General features: G+C 36.1%; 1 protein-coding gene across 5 annotated transcripts in view; it reads right to left on the bottom strand.

Annotated features, from left to right (window-relative positions):
- Positions 1–20,557, bottom strand: part of LOC149813732 (protein ILITYHIA-like) — a 113,214-nt gene that overhangs the window by 17,762 nt on the left and 74,895 nt on the right. For all 5 annotated transcript variants that reach the window (XR_016428271.1, XR_016428272.1, XM_089991595.1 and 2 more), the window contains exons 28-42: positions 14,199–14,371; positions 13,336–13,413; positions 13,093–13,240; positions 11,172–11,294; positions 11,016–11,072; positions 10,827–10,937; positions 10,521–10,712; positions 10,261–10,434; positions 8,837–8,947; positions 8,684–8,753; positions 8,533–8,611; positions 8,330–8,432; positions 8,064–8,234; positions 6,561–6,683; positions 6,366–6,479 (exon numbers count right to left, since the gene is read on the bottom strand). Coding sequence is in view for 3 of the 5 variants with exons in the window: in XM_089991595.1 (XP_089847721.1) it covers positions 6,366–6,479; positions 6,561–6,683; positions 8,064–8,234; positions 8,330–8,432; positions 8,533–8,611; positions 8,684–8,753; positions 8,837–8,947; positions 10,261–10,434; positions 10,521–10,712; positions 10,827–10,937; positions 11,016–11,072; positions 11,172–11,294; positions 13,093–13,240; positions 13,336–13,413; positions 14,199–14,371 (1,827 nt within the window). In the remaining 2 variants the exon portion in view is untranslated. The remainder of the gene's footprint in view (positions 1–6,365; positions 6,480–6,560; positions 6,684–8,063; positions 8,235–8,329; positions 8,433–8,532; positions 8,612–8,683; positions 8,754–8,836; positions 8,948–10,260; positions 10,435–10,520; positions 10,713–10,826; positions 10,938–11,015; positions 11,073–11,171; positions 11,295–13,092; positions 13,241–13,335; positions 13,414–14,198; positions 14,372–20,557) is intronic.

Genomic DNA, 20,557 nt, shown 5'->3' with positions numbered 1-20,557 from the left:
GATTATCGGAAGTAAAAAATTTTGCATAGTTGTTTGAGTACATGAAATTGGTCATGTACATGTTTAAGATTGATATATGCAATCTTTTTTTTATGATACATAAACCTTATCATGATTTGATCAGTTTGCAATAGTGCATATCATACACATGAATCTGAAATTTATTTGATGTTTGCATGACTGTGATTATCCATGGAATTGATCATGAATGGTGTCTTCTGCAAGCATCTATTTGAGGCGTATATGCTTGGCTTAGTGTGCATTCATATTTTGTGTTTTGAATGTACATTGTGAATATGTTTGAAAATAATATGTTTGTTGCATATTCACTAAATTTTTGCAAAGATGCATAAGTTACTTTTGAGATATGTCGGTGGTCAGATGTGAACCACTGCAGGCCATGTAGGTCAGAAGCATGTGTTACTCCTACTGTTCACTTTATTTATGCATTGCAAAATTTATTTCTAAAAATTTATTGATTTTCCAAAGTTAATTGCACTGTTAAATTGTAAGGGTCAGGCCCCAAAATTTGTTTCTTTTGCATGTTTATTTGCAAAATGGTTATTGTGTAAAGAACTTGAAAATTTATTTGAAATAGTAAAAGAGACCAAACAGTATAATTAATCTCTTCCTTGATATCCCTTTCACAGTATAAGAATCTTGAATGGCAGTCATGAGATTGTGCCCCTGAACCCAATATGGTGGTTCACCTCTCGGTCACGGTTTTAGAGATATTTTAGCCACTTTGCTTAGGGGTGATGTTGTTGATACAATTGTTGTTATTGAAATACCAAGAAAATGACATCAATGGATGTTGATTTCTATGATATCCCGACATTATATGTTGATTTCTAATGTTTCGATAGATAATGTTGATCCCTGATATCGGTCGAGGAACAAGTGTGAAACCCAGTAATAAAATACAAATTATGTGTTAAGCTACAACTGGGAACCTAACTTGGACTTCGAGAATTTGTGCCCATTTTAAGAATCCATAAGTTTAAGAAAAAGTAAAAATTAAATTTGTGTGCATTTAATAGAGAAAATTAAAAAGTGATAAATAACTTAATAAGTTATTCATGCATCTGCATTGAATCATGCATATGCATGATATTTGGTTGAATGCTTGAATGGTAAAGTTGTTGTGGTAAGTTATTGCTTGTGTTATTCCTCTAAAATTTATACATGAATTTGTTTATGCTATTTTCTTTACTGTTTGAATTTTTAGAGGAATTCGTACAAAAGACTTTGGTTCTTACCTTTTTTCTTAAAACTGTTTTTCAGGCACAGATGCTCAGTGATGTCCTGATTAGCTGGCTGGAGACTACGAGTTGTGTGACTTGTTTCTGAGTTCTGACAGGATGGCTTGCATGATATTGATATAGACGATTTTATGCCTTAGACTATTTGATAGTTTGATTTAAATTAATTAAGTTTGATTTATTCTTCAGTTGATTCAATGTACGATATGGTTTGTGGTTTGGTATATTAAATTTGTGATGCCCTGGATCCTTGGGTGAGTTTCCGCAATTGTTTAAAAAAAATCCACTATTTTTAAGGGAGTCAATTGGGGTCATTACAAAAATTCATCTTGGGAAATGGAATTCCAATACTTAATAACTAACATTCCTTGTGTTGGAATTCCAATTCTTGAAAATGGAAACACAATCATTGGACTGTGGCTGGGAATCAAGATTCATGTGTATGTGAATCACAATTCCCATGTGATAGGAATCACAAATCTGTTGTTTGGGAATCGTGATTTCCATGTATAGGAAGCACGATTCTGAATTGTCCCACTTCTTGGAAATTGTGATTCCCACTTAGTAGCGCTTTTGGTAACTATGGTTGATAAACACATTTCAAAAACCAAAAACAAAGAAATCTAATCTTATATAAGCCTACATGTATGTATGTATGTGTGCATGTACTTACGTCAACAATATATTCAGCTGATCAACAGGAACACTTAATATGAAAATTGTATAAAGAGAAGCAAAAGAGATTGAAAAAAAAAGCAACAGGCATCTAGGAAGAGAAGTATCCAATTTAGCAAAGTTAGCTAAAACAGTATGTATGTGTGCATGTACCTACGTCAACAATATATTCAACTGATCAACAGGAACACTTAATATGAAAAATGGATAAAGAGAAGCAAAAGAGATTGAAAAAATTAACACAGGCAACTAGGAAGAGAAGTATCCAATTTAGCAAAGTTAGCTAAAACAGTAACACAATGCAAGCATGTCAAGGATCTACAACCATCACCATATTACAATGAGTAGAAGTGCCAATTATTGAGTTTAACTACATATTGACCTGAGACACTTAGGGAATACAGGACAACTGCAAGTTTAACCAAGTTCCAGCAACTAGACTGAAACATAGGCGTGCAACATCAAGCCACTATCCCAAGTTGGGTTGATGATACTTCAGATTTTCGGTAGACAAAAATTACAAGTCACATTTAATGGAGATGTTCAATACCACTGCATATAGATGTGGTTCGTTGAACAAGCATCACTGCCAGAAAATTGTTTAGACTAAGCTTCAATACAAGGCTTCACAAACAAACCTTCTACAACAACAACAACAACAACAACAACAACAACTACAACTACACCTTCATCCCAAAACAATTGAGGTCGGCGATATGAACCAAAAAAGAAAATCATTCTGGGTCTTTCACATGAATCCTTCTCCTCCAATCATTTATATCCAATGCTATGCCCTCGGTGAGGTTCAAAGCATTCATATCCTTTCCTATCATCTCCATCCATGTCTTCCTAGGCCTACCCTGATCTCTTTTAACTAATATATTTTCCCATTTCTCCATCCTTCTAACAGGAGCATCATTAGGCCTTCGCCGAATATGTCCAAACCACCGTAAATGATTCTCTCTCATCTTATTTTCAATGGGTGCAACACCTACCTTTTTACGTATCTCCTCGTTCTGAATCTTATCTTTTATTGTATTTCCATACATCCATATAAGCATATGCATCTCAGCTACACAAATTTTTTGAATATGATGTCTCTTGGCAGCCCAACATTCCGTACCATATAGTAAAGCGGGCCTAATAGTCATCCTATAAAACTTTCCCTTCAACCGCAATGGCATTCTACGATCGCACAACACTCCAGTTGCACTTTTCCATTTCATTCACCCAACCTTTATACTATGATTTATATCTCCATCAATTTCTCCGTACTTTTGAATGATAGATCCCAAATATTTGAAACAGACATCCACCGATATTTCTTGCTCACCAAGCTTCACTACACTCCCATCACTACTTCGTTGTTTACTAAACCGACATTCCATATATTCTCTCTTACTCTTACTCAACTTAAAACCTCTTGCTTCCAATGTTTGTCTCCATAATTCTAACTTAGCATTAACCTCAGCTTTAGATTCATCAATCAAAACAATATCATCAGCAAACAACATACACCATGGCACATTTTCTTGAATTGATCTCGTAAGTTCATCCATCACTATAGCAAATAGGAAAGGGCTTAAAGCAGATCCTTGATGTAACCCAACCGTTATAGGAAAATTGGTTGTCACCCCTCCACAAGTGCGAACATTGGTTACTAGTCCTTCATACATATCTTTAATTATACTAATGCACTTGAGAGAAACATCTTTCTTCATCATTGTCCATCAGAGAACGTCCCTAGGTACTCTATCGTATGCCTTCTTCAAATCAATAAAAACCATATGCAAATCTTTGTTCCTCTCTCTATTTCTCTCAATAAGTTGTCTAAGAAAATGTATAGCTTCTATAGTTGATCTTTCAGGCATAAAACCAAATTGATTCTCCGATATCATGACAACCTTCCTCAACCTAGACTCAATCACCCTCTCCCAAAGTTTCATAGTATGACTCATGAGTTTTATACCACGATAGTTTGTGCAATCTTGTATATCACCCTTATTCTTATATAGAGGCACCAAAGTACTCTTCCTTCACTCATTAGGCATCTTATTTGTCCGCCAAATCTTGTTAAAAAGATTTATCAACCATTCTAAACATTTCTCTCCCAAGCATTTCCAAGCCTCGATAGGTATACCATCTGGGCCAACTGCCCTTCTTGATTTCATTTTCTTCAAAGCCTTTGCAATTTCTTTCTTTTGAATCTTGCGCATGAAGTCACGATTCATCTCATGAAAAGGAACGGAGAAGTCTCCAAGATCCTGAGCATGACTTCCATTAAATAGCTTATCAAAATAATCTTTTCATCTCTCCTTAATCTCCTCATCTTTGACTAAAACCCTGTGTTTCATCTTTGATACATCTAACCATACCCAGATCCCTCGATTTTCTATCTCTCATCTTTGCAAGCCTATAAATATCCTTCTCGCCCTCTTTGGTATCCAACTTGTCATAAACCTCCTTATATATCTTATCCCTCGCATTTCGAACTACTTTTTTAGCTTCCTTCTTTGCTATCATATACTTCTCCAAATTCTCATTATCACGACTCTTACTTAGATTTCTATAACACTCTCTTTTAACCTTAATAGCTAATTTGACATCCTCGTTCCACCATGATGTATCCTTGCCTAGCGGTGCACCGCCTTTAGACTCACCCAATACCTCCTTAGCCACCTTTCTCATGCCACCCGCTATCTTATTCTACATTGATTCTGAATACTCCTCGAGACACCAATCAACTTCTTTAACTACCTGCTCTACAAACATTCCTTGTTTAGCTCCTTTCAGTGCCCACCACTTAATTCTAGGATCTATCCTATGTCTATCCCTTTTGCGACATTGTCTAATTCTAAGATCTAAAATTAAGACTCTATGTTGTGCAGCTACACTTTCTCCCGGTATAACCTTACAATCGATACAACAACCCCTATCTCTCTTTCTAAGTAGAAAAACATCTATCTGACTCGTATTAACCCCACTTTTAAATATTACTAGGTGAGACTCCCTCTTCCTAAACCAAGTGTTTGCTAAGATCATATCATAGGACAAACGAAAATCTAAAATCCTTTCTCCACTTTCGTTTCTTTCTCCTATACCATAGCCTCCATAGATACTCTCAAATTCATCCCTACTAATGCCTACATGTCCATTAAGGTCACCGCCGATGAAAAGATTTTCTCCATAAGATATCCCTTGTACTACTACATCTAAATCTTCCCAAAATTGACGCTTAATGGAATCATTTAAACCTACTTGAGGTGCATAAACACTAATAATATTAATAATATCTGTACCTAATACTAATTTAATAAGTAAAATCCTATCACCCTTCCTACGAACCTCAACTACATTATCTATAAACTCACGACTCATAACAATCCCTACTTCATTCCTATTCCTATTTATTCCTGTATACCAAATCTTATATCCCCAAGGTTCTATCACTTTTGCTTTCTCACCTACCCATTTGATCTCTTGTAGACATAAAATATCAATCTTTCTCCTACACATAACATCTACTAACTCTACCAACTTAACCACTTAAAGACCCTATGTTCCAAGTGGTTAACCTAATTTTATGGTCTTGGACTAACTTCTTTACCCTCACCCGTCCCAACAAAGTGAGGGAACCCTTGCCTATTTGACACCACACCCGGGCGCCAGTGTGACGCGTCGCTTCTGGGCGATGACCTAGCAACCCTTGCCCATTTAGCACTGCCTCCGGGCCTATAGAGTACAGTGTGTCGCTCAGTAAGGAACGCCCCAACGAAATTCTCATATTGATTCATATTCATAGGGTATGACTAAGTTTTTATGCAAGCTGTCACTGGCCTACCGCAACCCTCCTTTATCCGGGCTTGGGACCGGCAGTGTATAACTAAACAAACCTTCTAAATGTTGTAAAATTAAGTGCAATGGTGCATGCCCACCCATGTGTTATCTGATCATATCCCTGATATTTGGTTTTCCAACCCCTAAATGCATATGCAAAGACAACACCAAGCAAGAATACAAGTAACCTTAATTAACATTAGACTCACGATTTAAAAAATCTATTAGAACCACCAGTAAATACCTCTAAGTGACATGATTAAAGACGTGTCTAATGCCAAATCTTGAAATTATTAAACTTAAAAACCTAGAAAGAAGCAAAGATAAAACTTGATGTAGTAATCAGAAACCTGTTAGTATCATAACCCTTAACAGTTAGCACTCATGCGTGCATACACACATACACATGTACAGCTTAAAAATCGTTTGATCAACCAACTAGGGTAAAGATAAAAAAGGTTTATAAGAGTTCATCCAGAATAGATTGAAAGCACACAAACACATACTAAAAAGAAAAGAAAAAGATCTGCAGAACAGCATGGAACCATTATCATTACAGCACTTTCAGAATGTTGGCATGCATAAACATACTTGTCTCCGAGTTGGGTTGGTATCCTTCAATCCTTGAGAAAGGATTGGTATAATCAGTGGCAGGACACGTTCTCCAAGCTTCCGAACAAGTTCTCCAAGAGATCTGCCCGCAACCTGAAAATATGCCAAGCATAAGGTATGGAAAGTGTTGCAAATCAAAGCATCAAATCTTCATCCTCCCATGTGAAGACCAACCTGGCGTCTTTCAGATGACAAGGAGGCTAGTGACGATATAAGTGTGTTCATTAAAACTGGCATTATTTCCTTCAGTGTCTTAGGAGTATTTGCTACAATTGTCTTCCATACATGTAACGCAACCTATAGAAGAAGCAAGTGATTATTAAGTCAACCAAATATCACAAGTATGTTGCTAATGTTTGAGAAACCAAGGCTGTACAAAAGTACACACAGATGAGTGTACCAAAAAGCAATAAATTTCATGGTAGTGTCCAGTGTTGAGAAAAGCATTGAGGCGTAGCGAGGCGCTCCACCAAAAAACGAGGTGAGGCGTAAAGCGTAAGCCTCAAAAAAAATTTTGAAAACTTTAAAAAAATTATAAAAAAAATATCTAAAAATACAAATAAATAAAGAAATGCTTTATTGATGAAATAATGACCAATAAGAAATAGAAAATCTCAAATAGGTACTAAAAATATGAGATTAACATATAAACTAAAAGTAACTAAAAACTGATTATATAACTAGAAAATATATGAGATTAACCAAAAAAAAGTTAAAATTTACTAAGAAACTGATTACATAACTGAAATAACTGGAAAATATATGAGATTATTCTAAAAAATATGAGATTAACATATAAAAGTAACTAAAAAAATGATTACATAATTGGAAAATATATGAGATTAACCAACAAAAGATAAAATATACTAAGAAACCAATTACATAACTGGAAAATATATGAGATTAACCAACAAAAGTTAAAATATATGAGATTATTCTAAAAAACATGAGATTAACATATAAAAGTAACTAAAAAACTGATTACATAACTGAAAAATATATGAGATTAACCAAAAAAAAGTTAAAATATACTAAGAAACTGATTACATAACTGAAATAACTGGAAAATATATAAGATTAACCTACAAAAGCTAAAATATATGAGACTATTCTAAAAAATGTGAGATTAACATATAAAAGTAACTAAAAACTGATTACATAACTGGAAAATATATGAGATTAACCAACAAAAGTTAAAATATACTAAGAAACTGATTACATAACTGAAATAACTGAAAAATATATGAGATTAACCTACAAAAGTTAAAATATATGAGATTATTCTAAAAAATATGAGATTAACATATAAAATTAACTAAAAAACTGATTACATAACTGAAAAATATATGAGATTAACCAACAAAAGTTAAAATATATTAAGAAACTAATTACATGACTGAAATAACTGAAAAATATACGAAATTAACCAACAAAAGTTAAAATATAGTAATATACTAATAAACTTATTACATAACTGAAATAACTGGAAAATATATTAGATTAACCTACAAAAACTTTGTTGATTATGTCTCTGAAATCTAGTTGTAAAAAAAAAAATTGCGCCTCAGGCTTGCGCCTTGAGGCACAGAGGGCCGTGCCTCAAGGCGAGGCACGCCCTTTGCGCCTCAAGGCGCATTTTTGATAACACTGGTAGTGTCTAAAAGGCAAGTTGGCAACCTGACGAACTGATAGGCTGACGTCTGTTCTGACCATATAAACAGCAGCCAGAACTTCATTGCGCTTATCTCTTCCTAAAACATCAATGATTGCACGCCCATGTGCCTCAGTACTTGAACCTTCATCATCACTTCCACCCTCAAGAATTGCTTTGCCAGATGTTCCTGCAACCTGCATAACAGCATAAAGAGCCTTAGACAATGAAACAGGAACTGGTACTAGGATTTATTCTTACAAGTATAGGATGCATGTAATATAAGATCAACCTTGAAAAGAAGATCACCAAGAAGCTCAACAGAACTCTGCCGGATTCGCCAATTGTCATTGAAAATACCATCTTCAACAGCAGGAAGCAAAAGGGGCAGCGACCTGATCAGGCATTGACAGAGCCATCAGTCAGGAAGAAAATAAAATGCTTAACAGGCTATAGATCCTTGCATTGTTATAAAAGTCAAATATGATTACAGACGTTGTTGCATAATGTTCAACTAGCACATGCCCAGCACTGAGGGCCGCATCACGCACAGATTCATTCTCATCGGCAAGGCCTGCATGAAGAGAGCAAACTTACCATAAAGCTTTCTGCTAGATGATGTAAAGACTAAGATAATGCAACTTACCATCTAAAATAGCAGGTAGCACTTGTTGTAGGTAATTTTGAAAGATGTCACCTAAAGACCTTGGTAGATACTGTACAAATGGCAAACTTGTTATGATAAGCAGAGCTTTCATCTGGTGCTCATGTTTTTTATTATCTGTTCTTTTAATATTACCTTGAACAGTGTCAGGTACCCATCCCGTACAGATGCCTTTTGATGAGAACAGTTCCGAATGATGTCTGGAAGAATTTTCTCAAAATATTCCTTACCTAGTGCTGCCAAAACCTGCAACGGAAAAGAATACAACCTGAATAATCCAAGTTACATAGTAGGCAATGCTGAATTTCTCATAATAGATACAACCAAATGTTATTAATGCTAATGCAGAAAGAAATTATGTTGCATTATTTATATGGTATTATGCGAGAATTTTCTATTTTAATCTTCCAATTCGGTTTTTCCTTTTCCTTTTAAAAAATGCCAAATGGTCTCTTGATGTTGTGCAAAAAAAAAAAATCAAGTTCTCCTAAGCATGCCTCTCAAAAACTAGAATACTATCCCCTGAATGACCCATACATAAGCCCGAGTAAAACAACAAGTTTCTTCAGACAACTAGAAAATAACCAAGATAAGCCCCAGAAAAAATTTAAAAAGCTTACTGATGGGCTAATGACTAAAGTGAATTTGCAAAAAGTAGATAGGAAGATTCTCTTTAGCATTCTACAATCTACCCAATAGGATGTTTGCTCAATGCCACAATAGACAGAACACTGTGCTCTAACCTGTTCTAAAGATATGCTAAAAAAGAATGATTTTGCAGGAAATTGTTCATGCCATCTAATAGGGGCTTGTAGAAAATTATCCATTCCATCTTGTAGGCATTCTTGGTTGACAATAGACTCAAGAGAAACCCACTTTAGAAATTGTTAAAACTAGCAGCCATAAAGACAATGGACTAGATTCAAGCAAGGTTTGACATTTAGTAGTTAGGATAATTAAGGTCCTACAATCCAAACTTGCAAGAGTCTGAAATATGCAGATAGATTAATATATCAATCTGGGGAAAAAGAAAAAAGTAATAATAAACCATGATAAAATATGAAACATTTTCAGTTGTCGGAGTCTATAACAAAATCGCCTACTACAGTAGATGTAGGTTTTCAAATTTCTAGGCCAAATTGCAGCTCCAACAATGTGGGGCACTAACCATTCAACTATATAATTATCAGCTGTTCAATTGGAGCTTCTACTGCTTTCCAGAAAAACAATGAACTGTGATCATCGACATGAGCATGACATTTACAAGCACCATAATGTCAGTTATGATGACAAAAAACTGCCTCTGGACCACATAAGAATGAGTAAGAAATTAAAATGAAATTCACAAATTACAAGCTAAATATTCCCATCAATATGATAAAGAATACTCGAGAAAATCTTTTTCTTGATTTCTTTCTAATGGCAAACAACCAAGCAAACTTAAGTGCTTGAAAGAATTAACATGACATTATGACAGCATTGGTAGACAAGAAAGTCTGACCTACAATAAGCTTAAGAAATCCCTATGCACATTGTGCAGTAAATTGTTACTTGCTAACCTCACTCAATCCTTGGGCAGCTCCAGAACGCTCCACGTTACTGTTGTCTGATTTGAGAGTATCTAACAACCAGGGTACAAGGTCTGGGAAATGTTCCTGACCCATGCCCTTTATAAGTGATCCAAGAGCTCTAGCGGCAACAGAACGAACTTCTGGGATAGGATCAACAAGAACCTGCTCGAGCAAAGAAACTATACATTTAAGCAATAAAGTATTCATAGTTTACAAAATGTAGAACTTAGAAAATGGTATGACATTACCTTCTTGACTTCAGGAAGGAGCAGACCTATGTAAGGAATCATGTCCTTAGGCTCTGTCACTAATGAGCACATATTCCCAACAATCTGTGCTGCTTTCTTCTTGGTATCTGCACTCCGTTCCCTTAGACCACGATGCACTATAGGTACCAATAGTGCAAGTGACGGTGCATCTATCGAGTTGACAAAAGTAGTCTACAGTAAATGCACCAGAAATGAACAAGTCAAATATGGAAACAAGGAATTAAGGACTAGAAACATAAAAATGCGGAGAAAACAACAAATAAAAAACAGTTATCATTTGCCAACCTGAAGAAGGACATCAAGCGAGTGCTTTGTGTATTCATTAGGATCTGTAAGACCCAACAAAAGGGTAGGAACCAGAGATGATATCTCAGGATTTCTTATCACATTTCCAACCTAAATGGAGCAGACACATCAATTATGAACAGAGGATGGAATGTAAGTAATGTATAATAAGATAAATTATGGAGTCACCTGCTCCAAGGCCATTTGCCCAGCAGATTGAACTTTGGGATGTGTGTCTGTCAATACCTATAAAACATATTTAATCAATTTTGGAACACAACGTGAATGATAGAGGTGAAACTGCGAAAAACGTTACTGAAAATCTGAGAATATAAAAGTGACAACCTCAGTAAGTTTGGGTACAATTTTAGGGAGGCACTGAGACAGTTGCTGAGGTGCACAATAAGCCATTGCTCCAAGAAGCTGAACGCTACTTTGTTTGGTTCGCCATGCTTTATCCTCCAGACCCTGAGAAAATTGCAAACAGAAGCCCGTTGTACAAAAAAAAACAGCACTTTCAACCACTAAACTGGAAGAAATGGATAAGTGCAGACAAATAATGTAGTATTGCACAATATATTAATATTAACTTGTCCGTGACAAATTAAACAGGAAGACCATGGTTAACATTATATGTGCCACATATAACCTCGGCACAGACCAAATAAAAGTAAGTTACCTATGTAGTCAAAGGCGCCGACTAGGTGCCTAGTCAGTCTAGTCGAAGGAAAAACTAGGAATCAGCCAAATTCCTAGTTTTCCCCCTTCAGGGGGACCAAATTTCCCGCCTAGGCGCTTAGTCGGTCCTTGCCTAGGCAGAAAAATCGGTACTCTACAACTTGTTATGTGCATTTTTTGCTTTTTTTAATTAATTTGTTATGTGTGTTTGTTTACGTAGATGTGACATCGAATTGTAATGTGTGTTTGTTTATGTATGTAGATGTGTCTTAATTTTTTCAGGTTTTGTAATATAACAGGTTTACTATGAAGCTATGCTTCACGATAGTGGTGTTTTGTATTGTGCATTTGTGGATTAATTTTATGTTGGATACATCTTTGTTGTTAGTCTATGCTTGACGATAGCAATATCTTATGCTTCGTGTATTTGTTGTTGATTAATTTTAAGTTGGAGACATATTTGTTGTTAGTTTTAGCACTTTATTTTAAGAATTTAGATTATTTTTAAATTATTTGGCATTTGTTGATAGTTGTTTGCTTTGCTTATTCAATTTTTTTAATATTTGAGCAGGTTTTGTAATGTTCAACATGTTTTTTTGGTATATTGCTTATTGTTGATTGATTTTATGTTGCATACATGTTACTAATTTTAGTAGATCACAACAATAACTACGCCTTCATCCCAAAACAATTGGGGTCGGCGATATGAACCAAAAAAGAAAATCATTCTGGGTCTTCCACATGAATTCTTCTCCTCCAATCATTTCTATCCAATGCCATGTCCTCGGTGAGGTTCAAAGCATTGCATACATGTTACTAATTTTAGTAGATCATTTGCATTTTTTTTATATTTTTTATTTTTAATTAAGGTACCGACTAATCCGCCTAGCCTCCAACTAGGCTTTTTAAGGGTCGACCGACTACGCACCGCCTAGCGCTTTTGACTACATAGATCATAGCATCACTAGAATGCTGGGATAAGATCTGATATTCTTTCAATATGATACTATGGACAATTTCGTGACACTGAACTTTTGAGAGAAAATGTCGACATACTTGTGATTTGCAATTCTGTAAGATCATGTTGATTATTGAGATAGTTGCGTCTGTTCACACATCACGTGTGCTTCACTAAATTATTCATACGATATCGCACATGTGGTCATCTTTATGGCAAGAGCTCATGGTCAAACCCTTTGAGCTATGTGCTTGGTTTGAGCCAAGTCAAACCCCAACCCAACACAGCAGCCCATATACTACCTGTGTCAACACGGGTACTTGGAGGTATGGGACGTGCCCATGTTACTTAGGTGGTAAGATGAGCATTGCCAGCAAATCGCAATGACCAAACCCTTAACAAACTCAAATCCTCATGATACAAGATGACCCTTCAGCTTGTGAAATGTGGGTATAATGATCCTAAAATTGCAGAATAATATGCATTGTAAAAACATTGCAATCTTTATAGTGATTCATAAGTCACCAATGATTGGGTCTTATCAAATCAAGAGGAAAAAAGGACATTATATCTAATCCCAAAGAGCATGGTCAACTAGCCTTAAGTTTGTATATTAATGAAAAGAAGTACCTTAAGAAGGGAGGGCAGAACAAGCTTGACACCGTGCCCACTAAGTTGGGACATCATTGCACGGGCAGCACATTCAGCAGCCTCGCGAACAGCAGAAACTTGATCAGAGAAAGAAACCAGGAGCAAGGGCAAAATCTGGATTACATAGCTGAAATAGAAACAGAATTTACAGAATGCTAAGCATCAATAGATAATAACTAAACAATAATGTCACCGCTATTGTATAAAGTTTTTGTGTCATACGGTTCAAACAGTCGACCAAGCCTCTCACAGAGACATTCAAACCCAAGTAAAGCCCCCTCACGTGATTTTGCTGAATTCCTGTACAGTCAGTATGCATAAGAATGGCATGTCTTTAACAATATCGAATTGCCAAACATTTGCATCTTACAAATTTAACCACTTAGGATACAATATAATATAATAAGCATAAATAATAATAAAGTAGACCATCCGCAAAAGGGAAAAAATCAGAAGCATAGATGAAGAATGAAAAACTCAAATGAGTTGTTCCTTTAAGAAATTGCTCTGCCTCAATATTAATATAACCAAACAGATAAGCACGTGAAGGGAAAGGTGATATATAATGCTGTTGATGACTAATATGATATATGATTTACAAAGGATAAGAATTCATGAAGCATACGCCATCATATTGTCCCACAAGGTCAATCTTATTTTCCCAAAAAAAAAAAACAAGAGAAAAGAAGCATAAGATTCTGAACATTCTTTGATCAAGATGCCTCATTGCAATCATTAGACAGTTTGACACAAGAAAATGACTAATTTACAAAATTAGGTCCAGGGTAACAGAGCTGATGCACGACACTTAAAAAAACTGAGCATCAGAAAGAAACAAGCCCTATAATTATCAACTATACACAAAATAGTCTTGCAAAATGAATGAAACAAGACAACATGATATATCATGTTATGCAAGACAAATCACAAACCTTATTCCAGTAATAATAAAAGAAACAAGTAAACAAAAGCTTTGAAACACAGTGGAAAATGCCGGACCATTACAAGTCAAAATAAAGTGATAAAAGAGCTCAGAACGTAAGGAATGATCATGAATATAACTGTATAACAAATACATAAAGTACCTGTCTTCCATGCCCTCCCTAAGTACAGAGACAATTCCAAATTTCTTCAAGCTTGGAATACCCAAGCCCTTAACAACCCCTGCAAGTCCAAATGCTGCTCCACGACGATCCCCATATCTATCACTATGCATTAACTTGTCTAACAGTAAACAAACAAGTGCATGGGCATCTTCCTAACAAAGAAAGTTTGCAGGAAAGACAAATCAATCATTGGGCAAAAAATATATGTGAACAATAATTTGAATTCCAAGAGAATGATAAAATGAATGCATATGCACTTTATGCAGAATAGAAGATCATAGAAATATTGCAGTAGAAATTTCATTTTTGAAGAAAAGTGAAGTATTTTTGTAACACATCAAAACAAATTCCATCAAACAAGTTCACATAGCCACTATCCAAAACAATGAAAGAATTAAATATTGTGTCTAAAATATAAGAACACAAAGTGAAAGTTATATATGATTAGAAAAAGAAAAGGTATGACATCCACAGGTTTTATACAATTAAATGCATCAACCACAATTACTGGCAAGAAGATAGTGTGATATAATTATGCACACATGCATGTGTGCACAATTGCACGTGCAAGCCTGCACACACTCATAAATATAAGCATAGCTCGTTCATGACCTACCTCTAAGTTCTATGTGTGCAGTTCTATGCACCAGCACTAGCTGGCAATTTGCCACTGGGGGCAAAATTGAGACAAAAGTTTATGATGACAGACTATCTATCATGTTTATTTCACATCATAAATGAAAAGACATTAAGGAAGAGAGATAAAATCCCCTTGAAATTGCCAAAATTATATCCAGGCATACAACCTGGAGAAATTGCTATTTGTCATTGCCTGATCAGAGCCAACTTCTTTGGTTGTGGATTTTCCATCTATATTATGTGTTTGTTGAGTCCTTGTAGAATCTCTTTTATAGTTGAGAAAAAGTATTAGTGGGTAATGTTCCAGATTTGAGAACATAGGCACCTCCAAATACGTAATAAATCTCAGCATACTTAAATGACCACAATATTAAGCAGATTTCAATATATGATGCAGTTACTCATCATAATCATCAGGCCTTATCCCAACACATAGAGTCAGCAGTGATATCTGATGAATTTGGAACTTGCAAGTTATGTATTGTTTATGGACTATCTTGTCAAAAGAAAGATACAAGCCTAAGAAATGGACATTCATGCCTATAATGTTGACAAGGTTTGACTTAATTAGATAATCGATGCAAAGGTGAAAACCACAAAGCAAAAGGGGAAGGGGCATGAGAGGTTTGATGCATGTGCAGCTAATTCACAGGGACTCGGCAAAGCAAGTGCCGCACCCGCATCGATGTGACGCGGGTGCGCGTGTGGGTGCGGTACCCCTAGAATCATTTTCGTCCAATTTTTTAACGTAAAAAAAATCTGTTGCCCGATCAAAAGGGAAAGAGGATTAGGGCAAATTTTTTTTGCCCTAATCCTCTCCTCTCTCGCTCGCCTCCTCTCCTCCCGACGTCTCACAGGGGAGCCCGACGCCACCTCCTCTCCCTCGTCGCAGGTACTCTCTCGCTCTCTTGTTGGGCCGGCAGGGGAGGGGCCGAGCCCCCTCCCTGCTCCCTCTGATTTCAGGGGAGGGGCCGAGCCCCCCACCCTGCTCCCTCTGATTTTAGGGGAGGGCTAAGCCCCTCCCTGTTTTCGGCAAGGGAGGGGGCCGAGCCCCTCCCTGTTATCAGCAGAGGAGGGGCCGAGCACCCCACCCTGCTCCCTCTGATTTCAGGGAAGGGGTCGAGCCCCCCACCCTGCTCCCTCTGATTTCAGGGGAGGGGCCGAGCTTGGGGGGCGGGGGGAGCCCCTAACCCCCCAGTAAGGGCAAAAACTCATAATCAGGCTCCACAACTCATCATTTATGTAATTGCTTTACTTATTTGATTGATATTTAGGTTGATATATTGCATGCATGATGAATGACATTATGACAATGTTAACTGTTAAATTATGACAATGTTAATGGTTAAATTATGACAATGTTAACGGTTAAAACTTCAAAATTATATTATATATATATATATAATTTTTTACATTTTTGCCCTGCCGCACCCCGCACCCAAGGTTTTTGAAAGTGCCGCACCCCCGCACCCACACCCACACCCACACCCATGTGACATAGATGTGCAGTGTGTTGTAATCAAACAAGAGTGCACTATTACAACGCCAATGAAAGGCTACACAAGTGCATGAATATAAAATGGTCACTAATGGACCATCAACAATCTCACAAACATGATACCGAAAAATCACTCTCACAAAAAATAGCACCAAGCTTAAAGCCAAAGGAGAGTTTTATAAACACACAAAAATGCTTTTGAAAATCATTACATACAAGAGAGAGGTGAGGCTCTATTTATAGAGCCTCACCTAATAAATGGGAGGTAGTCCAACGTCTAGTTGGATTGTCTCCCACCAGTCAAAAAAACTGACATGATGTACAGCCAAAAAACAGAAAAAGTAAAAAGTGAACAGAAAATAAAAAATTATATTTCAATCCCTAGTGGATTGTTCCAAATAAAAGGACAGAAATACCCTTGTAAGGTATTTGTATACACTTAATTTTTTACACTCCCCCTCAAACTTACGGTGAAATCACTGAAAGTTTGCTAAGAAGATACAAAAATCTAGGCAAAGAAGAGCTTTGCTGAAGAAGTCTCTAATCTGAAATTCAGATTGAACATACGGCAATGTAATATTCTCCTTCAAATATTCTTTGCGAACATAGTGACAATCAATCTAAATGTGATTTGTTCGCTGATGGAAGGTATGAATGTTGGCAATGTATATAGCACTTTTGTTGTCGCAGCATAATTTTGAAGGTTCTGAAATATCAACTCCCATATCTAAGAGTAATGCTCGCATCCACACAACTTCAGTGGTTGTTGTAGCCATTGCCCTATACTCAGCGTCAGTGGAGGATAAAGACACCTTTTGTTGATTCTTGCATCGCCAAGAAATGAGAGAATCACCTAAAAAAATACAAAAACCAGTTGTTGAGTGACAGTTATTGGGATCTCCTCCCCAGTCCGAATCAGTATAAGCAATAAGATTTAAAGATGAGGAAGATTATAGGAATAGCCCTTTAGAAAATAGTTTTCTAGATGTATCAAACTATTCTCAACACGACACTTATGTGAACTGATGTGGGCGCATGTTGAAACTGGCTGGCATTGTGTACAGCATGCGCAATATCAGGTCTAGAAATAGAAAGATACATTAGTGATCCGATAAGTTGTCTATAAGATGTTGGATCATCTAATAGTACTCCATCTTCAACTCTCATTTATGCATTTATCATCTCAAGTGTATATGCACACTTTGTATCATGTTGTAAACTTGATTTGAGATAAAATGTATCCCCTTGGCGAGTAAGTCACTTTAATGCCTATGAAATATCTCAAAAAACCAAGATCAGTCGTATCAAAAGATTTTTTAAGCATAACTTTAATTTCTTCAATTTTTTTTTATCATTGAAAGTAGTGATCATGTCATCAACATACAAAAGAAGAATAATAAGAGAGGTACCTATTGTAATATCACGTATTTTCATACTTAGTCATTTTTAGATTTCTTTCAAAAATTTGTCTAAGTCTGGGAGAAAAATCGTTTGAACCTCGATTTTAGATCGATACTTTTGAGTCTAGGTATGACCCAGTTCTCATCAACTAGGTCTAAACGAGCCAATCGAAACGTGAGAAAAAGTTTTATTTTCGACCTTTAAATTCAAGCAAAATTCGGGCAAAATTCAGGTTATTTTTGGGCAAAATTCAAAATTTGATATTCGTGTAATATGTTGTTGGATGCGTCTCAGAATTCTGAGTGCAACGATATTTTATTTTTCTTGATTCAGGCTACGGTTGACCCGAAAATCATATTTTTTCAAAAATTGAGCAGTTTGTCAGTTCGGATCCATATTTGGATTGGACCGGATATGATGAATTTGATCCAAATTAATATGTATTTGATCCAAATTAATATGGATTTGGATTCTATCTAAGACCCATATTAATCTAGATTTGATGCAGCTCAAGACCCATTTGGATTTTGAGATGGATTTGGATCCAGATCCAAATCTATGCCCAACGATTTTTCTAACTTTAAATTCATCAAAAACCTTTAAATTGGGGTTTATGTATGTTAAGAAGCCTCTCATATTAATTTGGTAATTTTTGAAAACTTCTGAAAATTTATTTATAATTTAATATTAAATAATTAATTAATTTAATGCAATTCCAAAAATTTATTTTGAGGTTTGTTTAGGACTCTTGAAAGATCCCTTAAACACCTATGAAAGAGTTCAAGAGGATTTGAGAGACTAAGAGTTCTTTTTTAACAAAATTTTGAAAAGTCAAACTTGAAGAGTTTTAAAATTTTCGGAAAACTCATATAAAAGAGTTTTATTTTCATGAGAGCTATCTCTCTCCAGCCCTTTTAGATGGGCTGGAGAAGGGGGGTATCCTCCCCTATAGGGCCTATAAAAAGACTTCAAAAAAAAAGAGAAAAGAGAAAGAGAAGGGAAAAAAAAGAAGAGAGAGAAAGTGAGGAAAAGAGAGGCAAAAAGAGGAAGAGAAGAGGTGGATATTTGATCTTTTCCAGCCATCCACCCACGTTTTTCAATATCTACCATCGTTTTTCTTCGCATGGTACGGGTTTCTCTTTTGATTTGAGTGAGAAAAGGAATATGGATGTGATTTCCATGCGGTATTTTAGTGTAAAAATATGTGAATGAGTAAATCTAAACGTTTACTCTAAGATCCATGGATGGAATCCATGTATTTTCGTTTTTTTGAAAGTTATTATGGAATAACATCCTTAGGAAGTAATTTTTATGGTAAACAGAATTTTAATCCATGAAAAATATAGTGGATTATGTGTGTGCACTCTAGTATTGCCGATTTTTATAAAAGGCCCATGTTATGGACTGTCAGTGCATGTGAAATCTGAATATAAACAAGCAAAAACGTGGCTGCATGTCTGTGTATGATAATAAACGACATTTATTGCATAACCAGGTGGGGTACCTTATGAATTTAAGTATACTTGATTTATGCATGTATACCTTATGCAAAAAGTTTCATGTATAGGCATACTGGGTTTTCTTTTCATGCATTAAGCATGCCCGATGTTCCAAAGCTTCTTTTTAATGTTTCTGTGGGCTTGTTGACAACATTAAAAAAAATTATGTATATGTGTGGCAGTGGCGGCCTGGCAGCCCAACCGAGCTAGGCTCGGTTGGGGCAGGACTCGGCCCTGCCAGGCCAGCCACTCGGCCTGGGACAGTTTCAAAAAATATATATATGTATTTTTTGGGGTTGGCCGTCAAGCCAGTGCCTGACAGGCCGAGCCTTGGGAGCAACCGAGCCCAGCTGAGTAATCGGCTGGGCATGTTTGAAAAAAAAGGGAAAGAAGTTAAAAAAAAATTGGTGGCATGTATGGGCCCAACCGACCCCAGTTGGCTGAGCCCTGAGGCAGTCAGCCTTGGGTGGGTTTGGCTGTGTGCCCAACCCGGTCGATTGGGTCACATGTATTCAAAAAATATATATACTTTATGTATGTTAATGTAAGGTCCTAAAATCTATGTATATATATATATATATGACGCTTGCATAACACATTATACGCACTACCATGTGTTTGAAAATGCAATCTTCCTTTGAAAAGATGGTTTATGAAGCATGTCCAAATAATAACCAGATTCATGTATACTTGAATTGGTTCATGCATCGGAAGTCATTTTCATGATATGATTATGCTCGATTAATTCCAGTTCGGGTAGCTGACGAATCCTTTTTAGTTATGCTTACTGTTGGCACCTATTTGGACTTATAGAAATCCAGTCAATGCACATATTTTCAGATCTTCTCTAATAATGGGATGGGTTTAATGCAAACATAAGAGTGATATATTTACACATGCTTAGTCTTGTTTGGCATGCACGTTACTAGCATAAATGCATAGTTATTTTTCATGTGCATACACATAATGAGAGTGATATGCTCATAGTGGTATGAGTGTCCCCATGAATGCAAAAGAACATTAGTTCCTAAATGCTTATGCTTGTCATGTAATGCATGTTCGGGTTGCATATGAATTTTATTGTTTCATGCATATCTTTAAATTTATATACATGAATGTACATTGAAAAGCATGTAGAAAGAATGCATATTATCATGTTATTCGTGATTTTTGCATATGAATGCATTGATGATCAAATGGATCATCCTGGGTTGTGTGAGCCTTGGGCATGTATTGCTTTTTGTTTTAGTTGTTAAATGCATCGCAAAAATCAAATGTGATATTATGGTCTTACTACACTG

The sequence above is a fragment of the Nuphar pumila genome, chromosome 16 (genome assembly GCF_984573655.1).
Source record: "Nuphar pumila chromosome 16, dmNupPumi1.hap1.1, whole genome shotgun sequence".
In the NCBI taxonomy this organism is placed as follows: domain Eukaryota; kingdom Viridiplantae; phylum Streptophyta; class Magnoliopsida; order Nymphaeales; family Nymphaeaceae; genus Nuphar; species Nuphar pumila.
The sequence above is the reverse complement of the archived record's forward strand: the minus strand, read 5'-3'. Positions and strand labels throughout refer to the sequence as shown.